We start from the raw sequence: 16070 nt of genomic DNA, 5'->3' as shown, positions 1-16070 counted from the left end.
TGGGCATTTCATTCACTTAGGAGAATCAGAAAATTTGGTAAAGTTTAGCCACTAAATGGCTTTGCCCCACTTACAAATAGGTAGCCTGGAGCCGTGGGGAAAGTCTGTTCTACTCACTGCGTCAGAGTAGACATTTCAAGATAGTCCCTGAATCCTTTGTGGCAGTGTTGGATCTGCTCAGCCATTGAGAGGCTTCTAGATCTTCCCAGGGTGCTGGGAAAGAGGCAGATGATCTCTGACCTGATCCTGGTTCCTCTTGGCACAGAGGTTTGCGGAGGTGCAGGCAGGATCTCTTGCAGATGTGCAGAGAGCACAATGTTGGTGATACTTCTTGCCACATTATGAGGCACTTAAATGCCGCCTTCTGGGAAACTTGAGGCACTAAAGCTTTCCAGTAGTTCAAGCCCAAAATATCAGGACTAAGCTAGTCTGAAGCATGAAGCAGAGCAGGACACGTTGTCCAAGAGCAGTGAGATAGAGGCAGCTCAACTGTTTGATGCTTAGCTCTATTTACATTAACTTGCCCAAGTATAAAGCCTCTTTTGGCCACAAAGATTCACCAATCAAAATGGCATTTGCAAAACTGACAAGACACCGACTAGTTCCTAAACATCTGTGGATACCTGGTTATCACTTTGGGAGTGAAAAAGTATCATGGACAGGACTGGTCATAACTTCTAATGTTGGTTATTCTATAATATTGGAGTTGGTGTAAATGACTTCTGCTGTATTTGTCAAAAACTTGTACAAATAATATGAATTGCAATAATGATACAGTAAAGTGTGACAAGAGGAAGGCATTTCTCCTGCCCTTTGCTGTCCAGGGTATTTACAATCACCACAAACTGTAACTCACAGGTGGATAGTCACAGCTGGCCAGGAGACAAGCAGGTTTTTTAAACAGTGTACCTCTGAGCTGCAAACTGATAGGAAAATTTAATAACAGTTTGGTGTCATTGAGTAGGTATTTGAGAAGCAGGTATGACTGAAGAAAAGAGATAAAGAGTAGGCAGACTTACCAATTTGACCCTTTGCCCAGGGGTGGCACTGATTTCCCATGTGCACTCCTTTCTGCTGGGATACTTGTCAGGCCAGTTGGGACTTGTAATGATGCCATTGGGACTGTGGATCTTCTGTTCACACTCAGCTGTGCCAAGAGTGATAAAATCAGTCTGGAGGTCTGCATTCAGCACTTCCCCCCCCCCCCCCCTTTTTAATGTCAGGAATCTTCAGGATTAATGTGAGGAAAGGATCTTCAGGAAGACAACTAAGAACATTCTACAGCATGTACAATCATGTTCTTCCCTTTTGGCACACACTTTAAGGCAATTAAGACAGCATGCTTGCTCATTGATTATTGTGAAAAATATATGTTGTTTACATTTATAAAGGATTATACATAAGTAATCAAATATTTTGCTATTACCCCCATTCTACATCCAGCTATGGTAATCCAGACAAGGTATCTTGCTACTCTAACTTCAAAAGGTATTTAACAATATATTTTTCTCTCTTCTTGCTGCTGCTACAGAGCAATCATTTTCATTTCTAAATGACAGTTTCTACGGGCAAACATACAACCAAAAAACAGCTAAGACCAAACTGTATGTACCAAGAACAGCTTAGTTTTTCACATCGTAACTGAATCACTCAAAACTCATCTCTGTGAATACATAGAAACTTGTAAACTTAAAGGAGGCAAGAAATAAAGTAGTTTGATTTGGCATTTACTTTTTTAGTATCTCGAGTGGCTTTATAAATATCACAAAGGGTATGTCTTTACTCAGAAATTGAATTGCCTTGAGCAATTACAGTAGCCCACGTGATATTCCCCACACGAGGTTCATTTGCAGATAATCTAAACTCTACTTGTTCCCCAAAACCTACTGATTTCATGTAAGTAGCCACACCTTGAGACAGTAAATGGGAAGTAAGATGTGTATGGACTCAAGCTGAATTTAGATTGTCCAAATATGTCCCCTAATATAAACTCCTAAAGGGCAGATACAGATTTGATCTGACTGCAAGGAAAATAACTGCTGATAGACACAAATGACGACTTTACCAGGCTTCTCTCCAGAGACTCTACCCCTGTGTTTAATACAGCATTAGAGAAATACTCTATTGCAGCTTTAAATGTTCTGCACTTCGAATCACTATCAAAAGTAGCACTTTCTGACAGCAATCCCAACTTTTCCAAACTGCATTTCTAAAAGCCCCAAACTCAGTCACACAAAAATGCTGGGGTTGGAGTAGATAAGAAAGGAGAGGTGGGGAGTATTTAAGACAAATTGTCTAATCCCTCATTACCAAGATCTTTTCCTCATTACCAAGATCTTTTTCTTCCTGTTTTTTTTTTTTTTTTTTTTTTTTTTGTTTGGAAGGAGTGCTGTAGAGAATTTTCTGCAAGACAGTTGCATAATCAAGCATTTAAATACCTTACTACTCACCCTCCTTGCAGTCATGCTTGTTTTCATGTAGCACAAATCCATTTCGACACTGACAAACATAGCTTCCTACTGTGTTGATGCACTCATGCTGGCAGCCACCATTGTCCTTTGAACACTCATCCTTATCTAGGAAACAAACAACAGGGTCAGATGAGTATAAAAGCTAGCAGCAGTCCTAGCCACCAAAAAGAATAAGGTTTAGTACAGCTTTTGGGTCCAGCAAAGGATAAGCTAAGACACAGTCACTCTTCTTAGTATTGTGGTACCAAAGTTCTAGACACTAGCTGCTCAGCCTGCAGCACTGCAGCATAGCACAAATACTGTCTCATCTTTCTAGGAAATGAGGAATATTTCATAAGCAGACAGGAACAACTAAGCTAAATCAAAGAAGATAAGGCAGCTACTGTTTCTGGTGGTCTATCTGGTAAAAATGTCATAAATATCCCTTCTAAAGCTTCATTTCAGTAAAGAACAGTACTGTAGTTTATGGACAACACAAAGTACTGCAACTTTATGTAAATGTCTCCGTTTAAGGGCAGTATGTTGAAAGGAATACGTAGGCCAAATATGGTTTCAAGCACTGCACATGGAACGTGTAAGAAAACAAAGATTTGATTTAAACCTTTCTAGTAAGTTGATTTTTTTTCCCCAGTGGAGTGACAGTGTGCTTTACTTTTAAGTGAACCTGGACATTATAGAACATCACCAAAGGAAAAACACTTCATTGAAAAACATACAAAAGAAATTGGCATTAGTTATTTCAAGGAGATCTACAATATAGCATACAGTTCTGTTTATTAACATATAAGCCTTCAAAAGAGCTTTTAGTGTGTTAGAAGTAAAGCAGACAGTAGGGGAGGAAATATGATTTGCATTAAACAGCTACAAATTCATGGCATGGACAAAAGCCAAACTAGATTAACAGGCTGTCATTCTATCAAGAGGCCTCAGCTGCCACCCTTCCATGTCATTCAGCTGTTGTCATTTTAGGTGAGGCTGATTCATTTAAAAGAGGCAGACTGGTCCTGACATACACATATATACAGATATATAGACACAGACACATATATCTGTATGAATACATATATGCCTATATATATATATATGAATCTTGAGATATAAAAATATATGAAAATATATATACATACATATTATCACACACGTTAAAAATTCCTTGATCTTGTAAATTATATAATTTCCATGTTGCAAAAGAGAGGAGGAAAAAGAGCCAAGGAACTGTGGTCATCTCAAAATTACAGTTGTCACAGGGCTGGAATGCAAATCATTCAACCCCTTTAGCCTCATGTTCCTTGGAAAGCAGCAATGAGCATTAACTCCAAACAAGGTAACATGGGATCTTTCAGACTTTAGTTTGTACAGTAAGAATTTAACAGATTACAGGCCAATGTAGATAATTTAACTCTTTTTCTTGCCTTACCCATTCATTTCCCCCTGCCTTTACTGGTCATACTTGGTAACAACAAAGGCATACTATTACTCATATTCAGTAACAGAAAGTAAGTCTGCATTGTACTTGCATACATTTCAGCTTCATCTGGCAAGATGTATGCCACAGTTGACCTGTGGACTTGAAAGTCTTGCCATAAAAATCAGCTTCTACTTATAATACATGATGTCAATGTACATTTATAGATAAATTCTGCAAGTCAAACCCAAGCTTCCTCTGCCTTTTGTCCCATAAATCTCAAATCTGTTTGCACTGACAGTTTTGGGAAGCTGTTTTACAGATGTGAACAGATTTGAAGGTTAAGAAAAAGCTGAAAACAGAACTAGCTCCTTGAATCACGCATTGAAAGGTTTATACTAGTTGTCATTTTGATAATGAAAGAAGAATAGAAGTTCCACAAGACAGTGTTTACACACTTTGCAATAAATGTACTGAATTAAGGAATAGCAAAAGTTATTTTTCATCTTTGCAAAAGCAAGCACTAACATAATTTAATTCTGTGTTGCAAGTGAAGTAACAAGCAAATGAGAAGTTAGATATAACAAAAAACTTTTCAGAATTTCCCCCTATGCATTAGTTTGCAATTTTCTACCAAAATAACAAAATAAATGGAAGGCAAGCTCAAAATGCATTCAAGTTAAGCTTTCAAGTGCAGAGTAGGTCCACAAATTCTAAGTAAGAGCCTTGTCTGTCTGCATCTTCAACAAAACTGTGTGAAATACTGACAAAAACTTTAGCATTAAATAAGCTTATATTCTGTAAAATAACCTATCCAAGGACAAGTGTATAAGCAGACAGTCCCATGTTGGATCTCCTTAGAAATAAAATGGACAGAAGGTAGAAAGGAGAAGCTTTTGAACATATTTGAATACAATAATTACTTGTACATGGTTAATCAAGGATGCAACTGTTGAACGAGCCATCCTCACACTTCACAGTTCTGAACAGACTTTCTGTCAAACTGATCACCCCACTGCAAAATTCATGATATAAAACAATTAGTGTGTATTAGTTATAGGAACAAATGGTTTGCCATGTAAAAACAAAGCCATTTGTTATGCTGACAGATGGAAATCAGTCTCCCAGTTTTGAATGGATACATTCTTTCTCTCTCACTGCAGTACTTATCAGAGGGAAATATCCATTCTCAGCAAAATGTTAGACTGAATCATTCAGAGGACAAATAGTCGTACCTCTGAGACCCTCAGAGGCCACCAGTCTGTGAGTAATACGTACTCGGCCTGAAGAGACCTCTACCAAGTCCTCGCAAGATTCAAAAACAAAAATTTTCTCTTTGCAGGCAGCTTTCTTGTCTGTGGAAAAAAAAATGTACCAGGATGGCACCAGAGATGAGTTTGTGCTCCAAAACAGATTTTTTCAAGGCCTGAAACATTCTAGCTTTCCCTTTTAACTGCTTAAAGAATTATCACCCTCCAAAAAAAAAAGCCCTAAGAAATCTCAATTATGTATTACATCAAACACTATTCATGTTTTGAATGATCATGCAAAGAATCACGTTTATATAAAACACTGCAGTAACTCTGAAACTTAGGATGATTGGAAGCAGTTTAGTGACATGTATTATCTCTGGATATTAATCATACCACTACACAAAAGCTGACCTAAAGAAATCATTTGGCTATCTTCTTGGAAACATCACACAAAAAAATATTATATACATATATTATTGTTGAGTTTTTTCTCCCTAGAATAAATTCATGGAGTTATTTTACACTCCTCTACTATATGGACACAGTAGAATGCAGTAGATTACTTTCTTCTAACATGAGAAGAAGAGAGAGGGAAGAAGACAAGAAAGACAGAAGGAAAAAAACCCCAAACCTAATTACTGGAGGCTTTTACCTTTGAATGCCCTATTTAAAAAAACATAATGAAAGTTTAAAAAAATTAATCTATCATGACTCTGTAGTTTCTTCTCTTTATCCAAGAAACTTGACTATAAATATACAAGATAGTCTTTGAGATTAGCTCATCCCTGCAACAACTCACAACTGAGATTTCTTGAGGACTGCCCTATCAAATGTAAGTTTTACAGAATATAGAAAGAAATGCAACAACAAAAAGGTTTTTTCATTCTCCAGTAGCACCTGTCTGGCTGTTAACACCATTTTACAGCCAAAAATGTAATTGCATGTTGTCTTACATGAACATAAATACCTTCCTAAAACAGGTCATCTGTTGCCCTATGTCACTGTTTGCTTTCACAGTTTATCACAACAGGTTCCAACCACTCAAAAACTGCTTTCTGTCATCTGAGCTGGAGCTGGGCCATGTTTTCTCAACTGTAGTTGTGACTGCAAAATTCACTACCAAAGGACTTGCAAGAAAAATGTTCTTTGGCTATGCTTGAGGAATATGTTATGATTCCTAATCTTCAAACTAAACTGGCTACCCACCTGTCTCTCTTGCCAACCATTGCAGATCCCCTTGACTGGTGAAGAGACTACAAGATGTAGGGGCTTACTAATTACTCTTTTTTTTTTTCTTCATGATCTTTATCTTTAAAGATAAAGGCTTACACATATTTCTACTGTGATTTAATTGATAAAACTGCTAAAAGGCTTTCCAGCAAGTATCTTAGACACAGATATCATTCCAGAAATATTGTATTATGAAGACAAATATAGGCAAAAATACCCAGTACCACTTCACTGTCTGAACAGTGATCAGCTATAAAATCCTAAAAGTCAAAAGTCTCAGGTATGTTCTTCACTGACCAACCGAGAGCATATTATGTCCATGTTAAAGAATTCAAGAGTAAGAATGTTATAGTGCTTTCTGACACCCACAGAGCTTTGTCTTATGAATTATTCAAAGATGAAAACTTCTTTCTAGATACTTCAAGTTCAGAAGGTTGATTGGTCTCAAACATCACAAAATTTATTTTTCAAGGAAATACTATCAAAAGGGGAAAGTTTGATAACATGGAAGAGTAGAATCTGCAAGGAATTATAATTACTGGAACTGAATTGAGAAAGAATAATATGAATAGTATCTGAACTCATGAAATGCAAGAAGTGACATAGGAATTCATTATGAAGCATTTAGTAAATGTAAATAGTTATGGACATAAAGATTATTTGCAATTTAGAGAGGATTACATATATTCTATATCTCAAACATAATACATTTCTATTCATTAAAAAAAAAGAGACATTAACTCAAACCTATCACTGGCTAATGAACTTATTCTGGTGGTCAATGGAGCAGCTTAAAGCTTGTGTATATCACCAGGAGAAAACTCTTTTCATTTTGGGAAGGGAAACATTTCATTCAGAAGTGAAAAATACAAGGGAAACGATGACGAAGGATTACATTCTCTTCATGATACAATCTCCATAACTCCACAAATTATAGCCCAGTCTTTCCCCAACATACACCACTGGTATTTCTCCCTAGAGCTTACTCCTAGTATTACTAGTTTTATAAATGACCATAAAAATAAATAAACATATCTGAAAAAAAAAATAGCTCTGTAAAGAAAATAAAAATTTACTGTCAAGAGTATAAACGTTCACCAAGTCCACAAAAGAGAACTTGTGACTTAAAGAGCTTATGAATTACAAAATCGGTCACTGACAATCTCATCTGACAGCTTTACAGATCTTGACAACACTCCACAAACTTCATTTGCAGGCCATTTCTAGAACCGGAACATGTCAATACTTACTCCTGTAAGCAGTCTAAATATGCAACAATTCCTACTGCCACTACTAGGTCAACACAAGAAAACTAGGTGTGTTTCTAGGAGGGAAGTCTGATATGTGCATATATGTATTTACTGCAAATATTCAGTGAACCTTGTAAGCTTCTTAGCAACACAAAATATACATCAAAAAGTAAAATATGCTGCTATATATACAGATCATCCATAACGCTATGACCAGGGAAATGTGATTACTAGGAAAAATATGCTTTAGAGGAGGTAAAGTTCTCTATATCTGATGAAGTTTCGATGTTCTTAAACAGTTTTGAAAAATGAAAAGAAGGAAAAAGCAGTCATAATAAGAAATCAATGGAAGTCTGAACAGTTTGTCATGACAGTTATTTACCAAATCATATCACTTATACAATATACTGTTTAATATTACTTGGACATACTGAAGTTATCATTTAATAAAGCTAATCAATGAAATATCATTTCATTTCAGCTTTCTAAAATATTTTAGCAAAGAAATGCTAGTTAACAGTGCCTGGCAGGACATTTTGCTATGATAAACACAATTTGGATTATGAAGGTTCAAAAACCTTGGGATGGAATTCAAATTCCAAATATTTCTGGATGACTTCCAGTTTGAGGTGATGGGTAGACAGGAATGGTTTGCTATTTTGTTTTCCATGAGATAAAATACCTATGCATACAGATGTGCAAACACACAAGAAAAGCACTAAGCTGAATATTTTCTCTCATCTTCAGCTTCACTCATGTCTATCTTTAGTTGACAATACCTGTCCTCAGATGATATAAGCTTCCATTGCTCTGATCTGCCTCACTCAAATTACATCCATAACTAAAGAAGACACACATTTTTGCAAGAGTAAGGTCTTCAATTCTGTTCTGCAAAATGTTATGTGCAAAGTCGGTTAAAAAAGTACCCATAATATTAAACAAGTGCTGTAGCACAAAGTGGTAATTTCACAACTAATGTAATATGTAAGAGAGTTGAGTTGAAAAAGACAAGTGCACACAGTACATCATTCAGATCACATTACACATGGGACTTGGGAAAACAGCAACGAAACTTGGGATAAAAAAAAATCTAATAGAAGTTTATTTGCCTCTGCTATCATATCTATATCTACATATGTGTGTGGGTGTTTGTGGCCGTTTGAGCTGATCCTCTAGCTCAGACATAGGGGAGAGATGAACATTCCAGGGATAGGCCACATAAATGGCAACAATAGCTAAATTAATATAATTTCATTGGAGCATCAAGAACTTAATGTCTAGAAGCACAGTTTGTTCTCCCCTTCTCCCGCTGGCTTCTGCTGCTGCAGCTTCGCCTATCTTCCCCGGCTGTTGTTTTGGCTACTGCTGCTTCTGCTGCTTCGTCGCCGCTTGACCCCCTCCCCATCTCCCTTAAGGTTATTGTATTGTTTTCTTTTTTTTCCTTCCTTCCTTCTCTAGTTATTATTTCTCTTTACATTGTTATATTATAAGAAAATACAATTTCATCTTTCCCTGACTTTCAAAAAGTAGGGGGGTTTGTGTTGTGAATTTTCTTCCCGGGGGAGGGATCAGCCCAAACCCGGGACAGTGTTCCATATATTTTCTACAGATATTACAATTAGAAATAGTATTTTAAGACAGAAGAGTAGTTTATGCTTTAGATAGATAAAACAAATTTGAAGCTACCAAGAAAACTATCAGGGAAAAAGATCATTCGCTTTTATCCTGAAATATAGCATCCACTCCATCTAGTCAGTGTGTGCTGAGAGGCACTCACAGGTACAAACCAGAAGTTTCCTATACCTGAAAAGAATTGTGCCTTGAATCCTTTTTTTGACACAGTGTTGTCAGATCTGAACTCAATTCGCATGTTGTTGTACTGAGAGGTGATAACTTCAGGCACTTCTGTTCCGCAGAATTTACCATGTAGTTTAGAATCAGAAGAAAGGCCACTACGTATCTCCACATAGTCATACTTGCACACCTGAGAAAGAAAAATTGCTTTTGATTAGCCAAAAGAAAAGTATTGTTTTGTTTAACAATGCAAAAGCTCTAATGGTACATGCTACTTTATGATAGATTCAGAGCATCTTTTTCTCCCCCCCACCCCTTTCTCCTGACTGAGAGAACACTTGTAAATGATTCCAAGCATCCATTGATTTTTTGGTAGGAATACTTCATGGCCTCTAAGGAATAACTGTTCTGTGATTTAACATTAAAAATTACAATTGATAGACACTTCAGTACTTAAATTCAAGAGGTTTACTAATGTTTTCACTTAATCCTGAAAGTAAAAATTCTAGTGACATAAAATGCAGGACGATATACGCTAAAAATTGCAGCTACCTTTGTGCTATAAACCACATACCCAGAACCTACAAATATTTTATTGCCTGCATCTCACACGTTTTAATAGAAGTATTTTAACTTAGAAATGTACAAGATGCATAATGTATTTAAGATACATTCATTTATTTACAAATACATAAACATGCAATATGAAAACCATACATCTGTCTTTAACAGTAGCCTAACTATTATTTGGAAAGCTGATGCGTATCATTTTCATTAAAAGGTTAAAACAGTCTTATACAAGGCATACTACTCGTGATAATACTTTCAACGCATAATCCTTTGGGCAACCTAAAACCTTCCACCCAAAAACTTCTAAGCTTCTTAGGCTCAACTATCAATCATGTAATCAAAAATGTCCCAGTTGTCTGCAATTAATAGCTTAAGAGAAAATAGTGGCCAGAAGGGTTCATATAGAGCTTAGAGTGTCTGTTAATTCCAAGTTGTAATTCAATAAATCACAATCTCTAGTCAAAAGAGAAATGTCAGGGGAGCTGAAAGAGAACTATATAAACGGATGGTTTTGCCTTTGTTCTTCTCCCTCCCTTGGAAATACTTTTAACTTGTCAAGATGTTCAGTTGTTTCTAACATAATACATTCTATATGTTGATTACGTTTTCACTGTTACTGGAACAACTTTCAGGTGTTGCAGAGCTGGAAAGTGGCTAACTCAGTGACATGCTGGTCCGTACTAATTGCAACATCAATTTATATTAATGCACGTGGTTTCAAATATAGCTCACAACATTAATAAGTCTCAGCAATTTCAGCAATAAATCAGTCATGAGTTTTGAGGTTTCTTCTGATTTTCACGGCTGCCATTCTTAGTACTACTACTATTCAATAGTATAAAGCTCAATTTAGCAGCACAGGAGAGGATCAAACCAAAGTTTTAAATGTTGAACAATATTATGTTTATATTTTGCACATCTGTTTAAGTTATGTTTCTTCTGTGACATTAGGAAACTTTTTAGAAACTCTTTATTACAGTTCAGAGGCCTGCCTTACAAACCTACTTTAAGTATCAAGAAAGTGCAGGAAAAATGTTTTATGAATAGCTGAAATGGTAATTAAATTTTAGTTCTTTGGGATTTGTAAGACTTTATTACACCTTTTGCACTTCTTGTAATAACAGGACAAGTGAAACACATAAATCATTAGAAGTAGGAATTTCATGGACTTCAGAATCCATGGCTTGTTAGAGCTTTCTTCTGTGCAGACTGCACAGACTGTGAAGACAGGAGTCCAGATCCAGGGCTGTTAGCTAAGGAATGACTTAAAATATGACATTAGTGGCTGACCTATCTTTGAAGCTGCTGCAAATTATTCTTGCTCTATATCTAATCTCAAAACTTCAGCAGTACAGTCTGAGTGCATTTTCTAACTTGAATGACATAATTTTAAGCTTGGTGAATAAACAACTGTAGATTCTCCCAGGCAACCAGCAATAGAACATGGGGACATAGTCTCAAGTTGTGCTGGGGGAGGTCTAGGCTGGATGTTATGAGGAAGTTCTTCACAAAGAGAGTGATTTGCCATTGGAATGGGCTGCTGAGGGAAATGGTGGAGTCACCATCCTGGGAGGTGTTCAAGAAAAGACTGGATGAGGCACCTGGTTGATTCTACAATTCTGAGCTCTCATTGCCGCCTCTGCAAAAAATTTTGAGTTATTCTGGAGAAGCCATGGCTGTGTCTTTTCTCAGTTGTAAATGAAGTGCCAGTTTTCCCCATTTGAGATTTCATGCCCAAAGCATGACCTATCCTCAGATCAATTATGTTGTGCCAATTTGTCTAGTCAGAAATAATGTCCTGGGATTTGGGTTTTTAACATAAAGAATATCCATAAAAACTCAATGGCTGCAGCATATTATGGCTAGAGTACAGCAAAGGAACTCTAGGGTCTGACATAGCAGTGCACAGGAATCAGAACAGAGGCTGAAAATTTCATGACAAAATTGTGTTTTACTGATTCACATCCCAAAAACACTGCAACCCTTACTGCTTTGCTTAAAGCCATAGAGAGCAGCCTCTGCCAAATGGAGGGCTCTACTCTGCCCCTCTTTCCCACCTGGGGATGAGCTCCCACTGTCCCGGAGGGCTGGCCAGCTCAAACTGCTGCTGTTCTATTGTGCTTCATTTCTGGTGCTCTTCATGTAAAAATATTCCCCCGTGAGATACTTGAAAGTGATTTATATGCTCCCTCATTCTGTCACTAACCACATCTTATGTGTATTCTTTGGAGTTGTAGCCTGCAAAGATGATTTGGTTACTCCAGATTTTCTTCTCTTGAACTCTTTCCAATATGCCTCAGCCAATTGCTGGTTTTTTTACTTTGTTGATAAAAAAAAGTCATCTGAAACTCAGCAGAGGGTGTTTCTTTTAAATTTCTTGTAATACATATACATTTAAATGATACACAAAAGAGAGCTATTCTCTCCATGATTGTTTTGAAAGAATCCAGAAACAGTCCCCAAATGAAAACAAGAATATCTATGGTTACTGTCAGCATGTGAAAGGTCAGCAAAGGTTTCATAATACAGTATCTATTTTTGAACACTCATGAAACTGTTTAGCATGTAACAGATTGTGCAGCTCTTTGTTCACAGTTACTTACTTCATTCCCTTCTAGCTCAAAAAACTCAAACTTCATTGAAATTCGGTATTGCGTCGGGGCAACCACCTGCCACACACAGTTTTTGTTTGGAGGATACTCTTTGGGCCACCCTGGTGTTGTTATGGTCCCATTTAGCTTTGTTAGGAGTCCTCCACAAGCAGCTGTAAAATTCAAAGAGAGCATCATTTCTTGACTGAAACCATGTTTTACTATAAACAGAAGTACACTGAGAAGAGTCAGTCCTCTCAGTACTTATACTGCTGTAATACCCAGACAGGCTAATCAGAATCTTGCTTTATCATGCTTGGTGCAAACAAAGAGAAAGAGACAGCTCCTATCTTGAACAGCTTGCAGGTTTGTGCACAGAGATAAGTTCAGGACTACACAAGGCGTTATCATATTAATTCTTTTTCCTTTCCCTCCAGAGACTCTGGTTATTCTCTCGCAGCCTTTCCCATGCAAGTCCTCTGACCTCACCACCCTCTCAAGACCCTGATCACCCCTCTTCTGACAGACAGACTACTTAACTTTTGCTTCACATTTCCCCAGCTTCTCTCCTTGATTACTGATCCAGAATCAGCTTATTTAGCTATAAATGCCTCCCATAACCTACTAGAAAGGGTCACTTCTTTGGAATAGCAGTCATGTACTCTTCTGTCACGATTTCTCTTGTCATGGATGTTCAAGCAATAGAGAAAATGCCTACTATATCCAAATACATGCTGAACAGTCACCTCCATACAACAGAACAATGCCTTATTATGTTTGTGAATACAGTTCACATAGTAAAGAATAAAAAGCACTAATCTATTCCATCTGTGGAATTATTTTTTTGGTTAAGTAACAGGATTTCTTGATCATACTCTGCTGCACTGATACCAATACAGGACTGACAGCACTGGAAATCATCCACAAATCTCTGAAGAGCTTTCTAAAGCTCTACCTTCTTCCAGCTGCTCTGTGGTAACGCTGAATGTTTATAAACTAGTTATTCCTGTCTAACTGATGATCTCACACACTGCAACTTCACCTAACACACCTGGGAGAACTCCAGTTTCTGTGTCAAAGCTCATTTGGCCAACCCAGACACATAGCAGCTTTCTCCTGGAACTTGGCTTTCCATGCAGAAGATTCCTAGCAAACACACAAAGGTAATATGACCGGGGCAGGAAGACTTAGATTCCTTGCTCACACCTCAGTGTGTAAAAATCTACCAGGCACAGGTTTAGACTGCATTCGGATGCCAAGCCATACCCCTAAATGATCCAATCTCAGTCAGGACAATTGCTAGTTTTCTGTTTCTGCATTTTAACATCACTCCACTATTCCTTGAAGCAATGGCGAGAAATGTGGAAATGATGAGAGAAAAAAAAAAAACTTAAAGCTAATATGCTGCTGGTGGAGGAGATATGGATTAGATGACCACAAAGCACTTGAGTGAAGCATCAGGTGGAGTTTCTGAGTTACAGGCTTCCACTCTGCCATCACATGTGCATTGATACAGCTAGGTAATCACTCAAATTCCCAAACTATGATGCAGTGCCCACTACACAATGATTTTAACTCAGCAGTCCCATGTAGTAGCTACGCATAGTGAGTGCTACATCTCATTCAACAAAATCATGCACAATTTTAGAAACAGCCCAGAGTTTTTGCTCCACAGTCCACTGCTTTGAGTAATTGCTTTTACCAGAGTTGTTTTAATCTTGTTTGCTGGGGAGGTATTCCTTCTCTATATTTTGGAGGCAGACGGAAGAGTTTTATGAAATACTGGTAACTTTCCCTAATATTCTGATCCAGGTCAGCAGGAGACTAAGTCAATTTCCTTACATAAATCTGGGCTGATAATTAAAGTCCCAGAGATCAAATTTCCTGTCTTCATGGCTCTCCTTAGATTAAGTCCACTTTCTGCATACTGGCCTAATATTTAAATATCTAAACTGTTGTTTGGCTTTGTTGTTTTTTTCCCAATATGTTTACTATTAAATTTTCAGGGGAACAACAATACATGACACAACCATCAAAACCCAGCAAGTCTGATAAAAGCCACAATCTAAAATGCCTGTGGTGTAGGACCATCACTACCTCAACAGATAGTACACAAACAAAATGAACCCCAGAGAATTCAACACAAAATAACAAAAAGTGCAAAGAAACTAAGTAAAACTACGTCATATTGTGCCAAAACATTAAAGCCAGGAAATTGAAAGAAAAAAAAAAAGAGAGAGATCAGTGAATCATATCAGAAGAAAACTGTAAAACTTTGAGCACTCCAATTGTCAGTCTCCATTCTGTACTCAGATAGATGAACTATAATTTGTGCTGTCCCTGAATTTTTTGGTGTTTATGAATAAAAATAAAATACTAATTAATTAGGGTGCAATGATCAAGAGCTTCTTTTCTTTTATATGAAATATGTATGGAATGCAAAAGCTTGTTTCAACATAGCAAAAGCTATGTTTACACAGACTTCAACTTACCAGGTTTTTACACCTCCAAATAATTATTTGAACATGCTTTACTCATCCCAAAAATTAGAATTTGTTTCCAGCAAGAAAAGTCCACAATTTGACCTCAAGTGGGGAGGTTTTCTCCGAGCTTTGAGCTAGAATAAAGGACCTTGCCCTTCAAATCTGCCAGCTTCTCAGTCACATCCCAGTCAGGGATGGTCAGAGGGATTGTTAATTACTCCAGTTCTCAGACAGTGGCACGTTGCTCTGCTGATAACCATCTCCTTATGCACAGTGGAAGACTTTGCTTTAATAAGCATGAATAATGTAGCAAGTGGTTAAGGAAGGTAGGAAGCCCTTCTTTGTATTATTCCCATTGGCTAACACTAAATCTGCACAGCTAAATTAGTGACAGACATCAGATGAACATGAATGGTGTCATGGAAAGATGTTATTTTGGCACCACTACTTAAGAACAAACACTGGCTTTCCTTGCTGGGTGCCACAGATCTCACACTGGTAGGGCAAAGCATACAAAAGATGTAGACTTCATGCAAGCCATAGCACTGCATGAGCTTTAAGAGCTCATAGCACAGCAGTGCACTGTACCTTCACAACTCTTTTTGTCAGGACCAAGTTCATAGCCAGGATCACAGGCGCACTGGTAACTTCCCAGAGTATTTACACAGCGCTGCTCACAGCCGCCATTGTCAGGTTTGGCACATTCATCTTCCTCTGCCAAGACAGAAGGACAAGAACACAAAAAACATGTTAAATAATCATCTTCCTCTGCTGGAACTGCTGGATCAGTATTAACCCAGAAACTTGTATGCACGCTATTATAAGATACACTATATAACACACTGTGGTTGCTGACTAGAGGATTTTCAAATGCTAAGGAGACCTGCAATGGAGAAAATAAGAATTTGTCTTTTGTGAGGTTTAGGTGGGGTTCTTTTACAAAAACATCTACTGGCAGCTGCAGACCTAATCTATAAGCACTTTGTGGGCAGCATACAATAATTCAGACAGACATCATTAAAA

General features: G+C 37.4%; 1 protein-coding gene across 8 annotated transcripts in view; it reads right to left on the bottom strand.

Moving 5' to 3' along the window:
* TLL1 (tolloid like 1) overlaps window positions 1–16070 on the bottom strand; it is a 268880-nt gene that overhangs the window by 11845 nt on the left and 240965 nt on the right. For all 8 annotated transcript variants that reach the window (XM_064148785.1, XM_064148783.1, XM_064148780.1 and 5 more), the window contains 5 exons: window positions 15636–15761; window positions 12577–12737; window positions 9413–9593; window positions 2451–2576; window positions 1020–1147 (listed from right to left, as the gene is read on the bottom strand). In XM_064148785.1, the coding sequence (XP_064004855.1) occupies window positions 1020–1147; window positions 2451–2576; window positions 9413–9593; window positions 12577–12737; window positions 15636–15761 (722 nt within the window). The remainder of the gene's footprint in view (window positions 1–1019; window positions 1148–2450; window positions 2577–9412; window positions 9594–12576; window positions 12738–15635; window positions 15762–16070) is intronic.

The sequence above is a fragment of the Pogoniulus pusillus genome, chromosome 9, assembly GCF_015220805.1.
Source record: "Pogoniulus pusillus isolate bPogPus1 chromosome 9, bPogPus1.pri, whole genome shotgun sequence".
NCBI lineage: Eukaryota > Metazoa > Chordata > Aves > Piciformes > Lybiidae > Pogoniulus > Pogoniulus pusillus.
The sequence above is the reverse complement of the archived record's forward strand: the minus strand, read 5'-3'. Positions and strand labels throughout refer to the sequence as shown.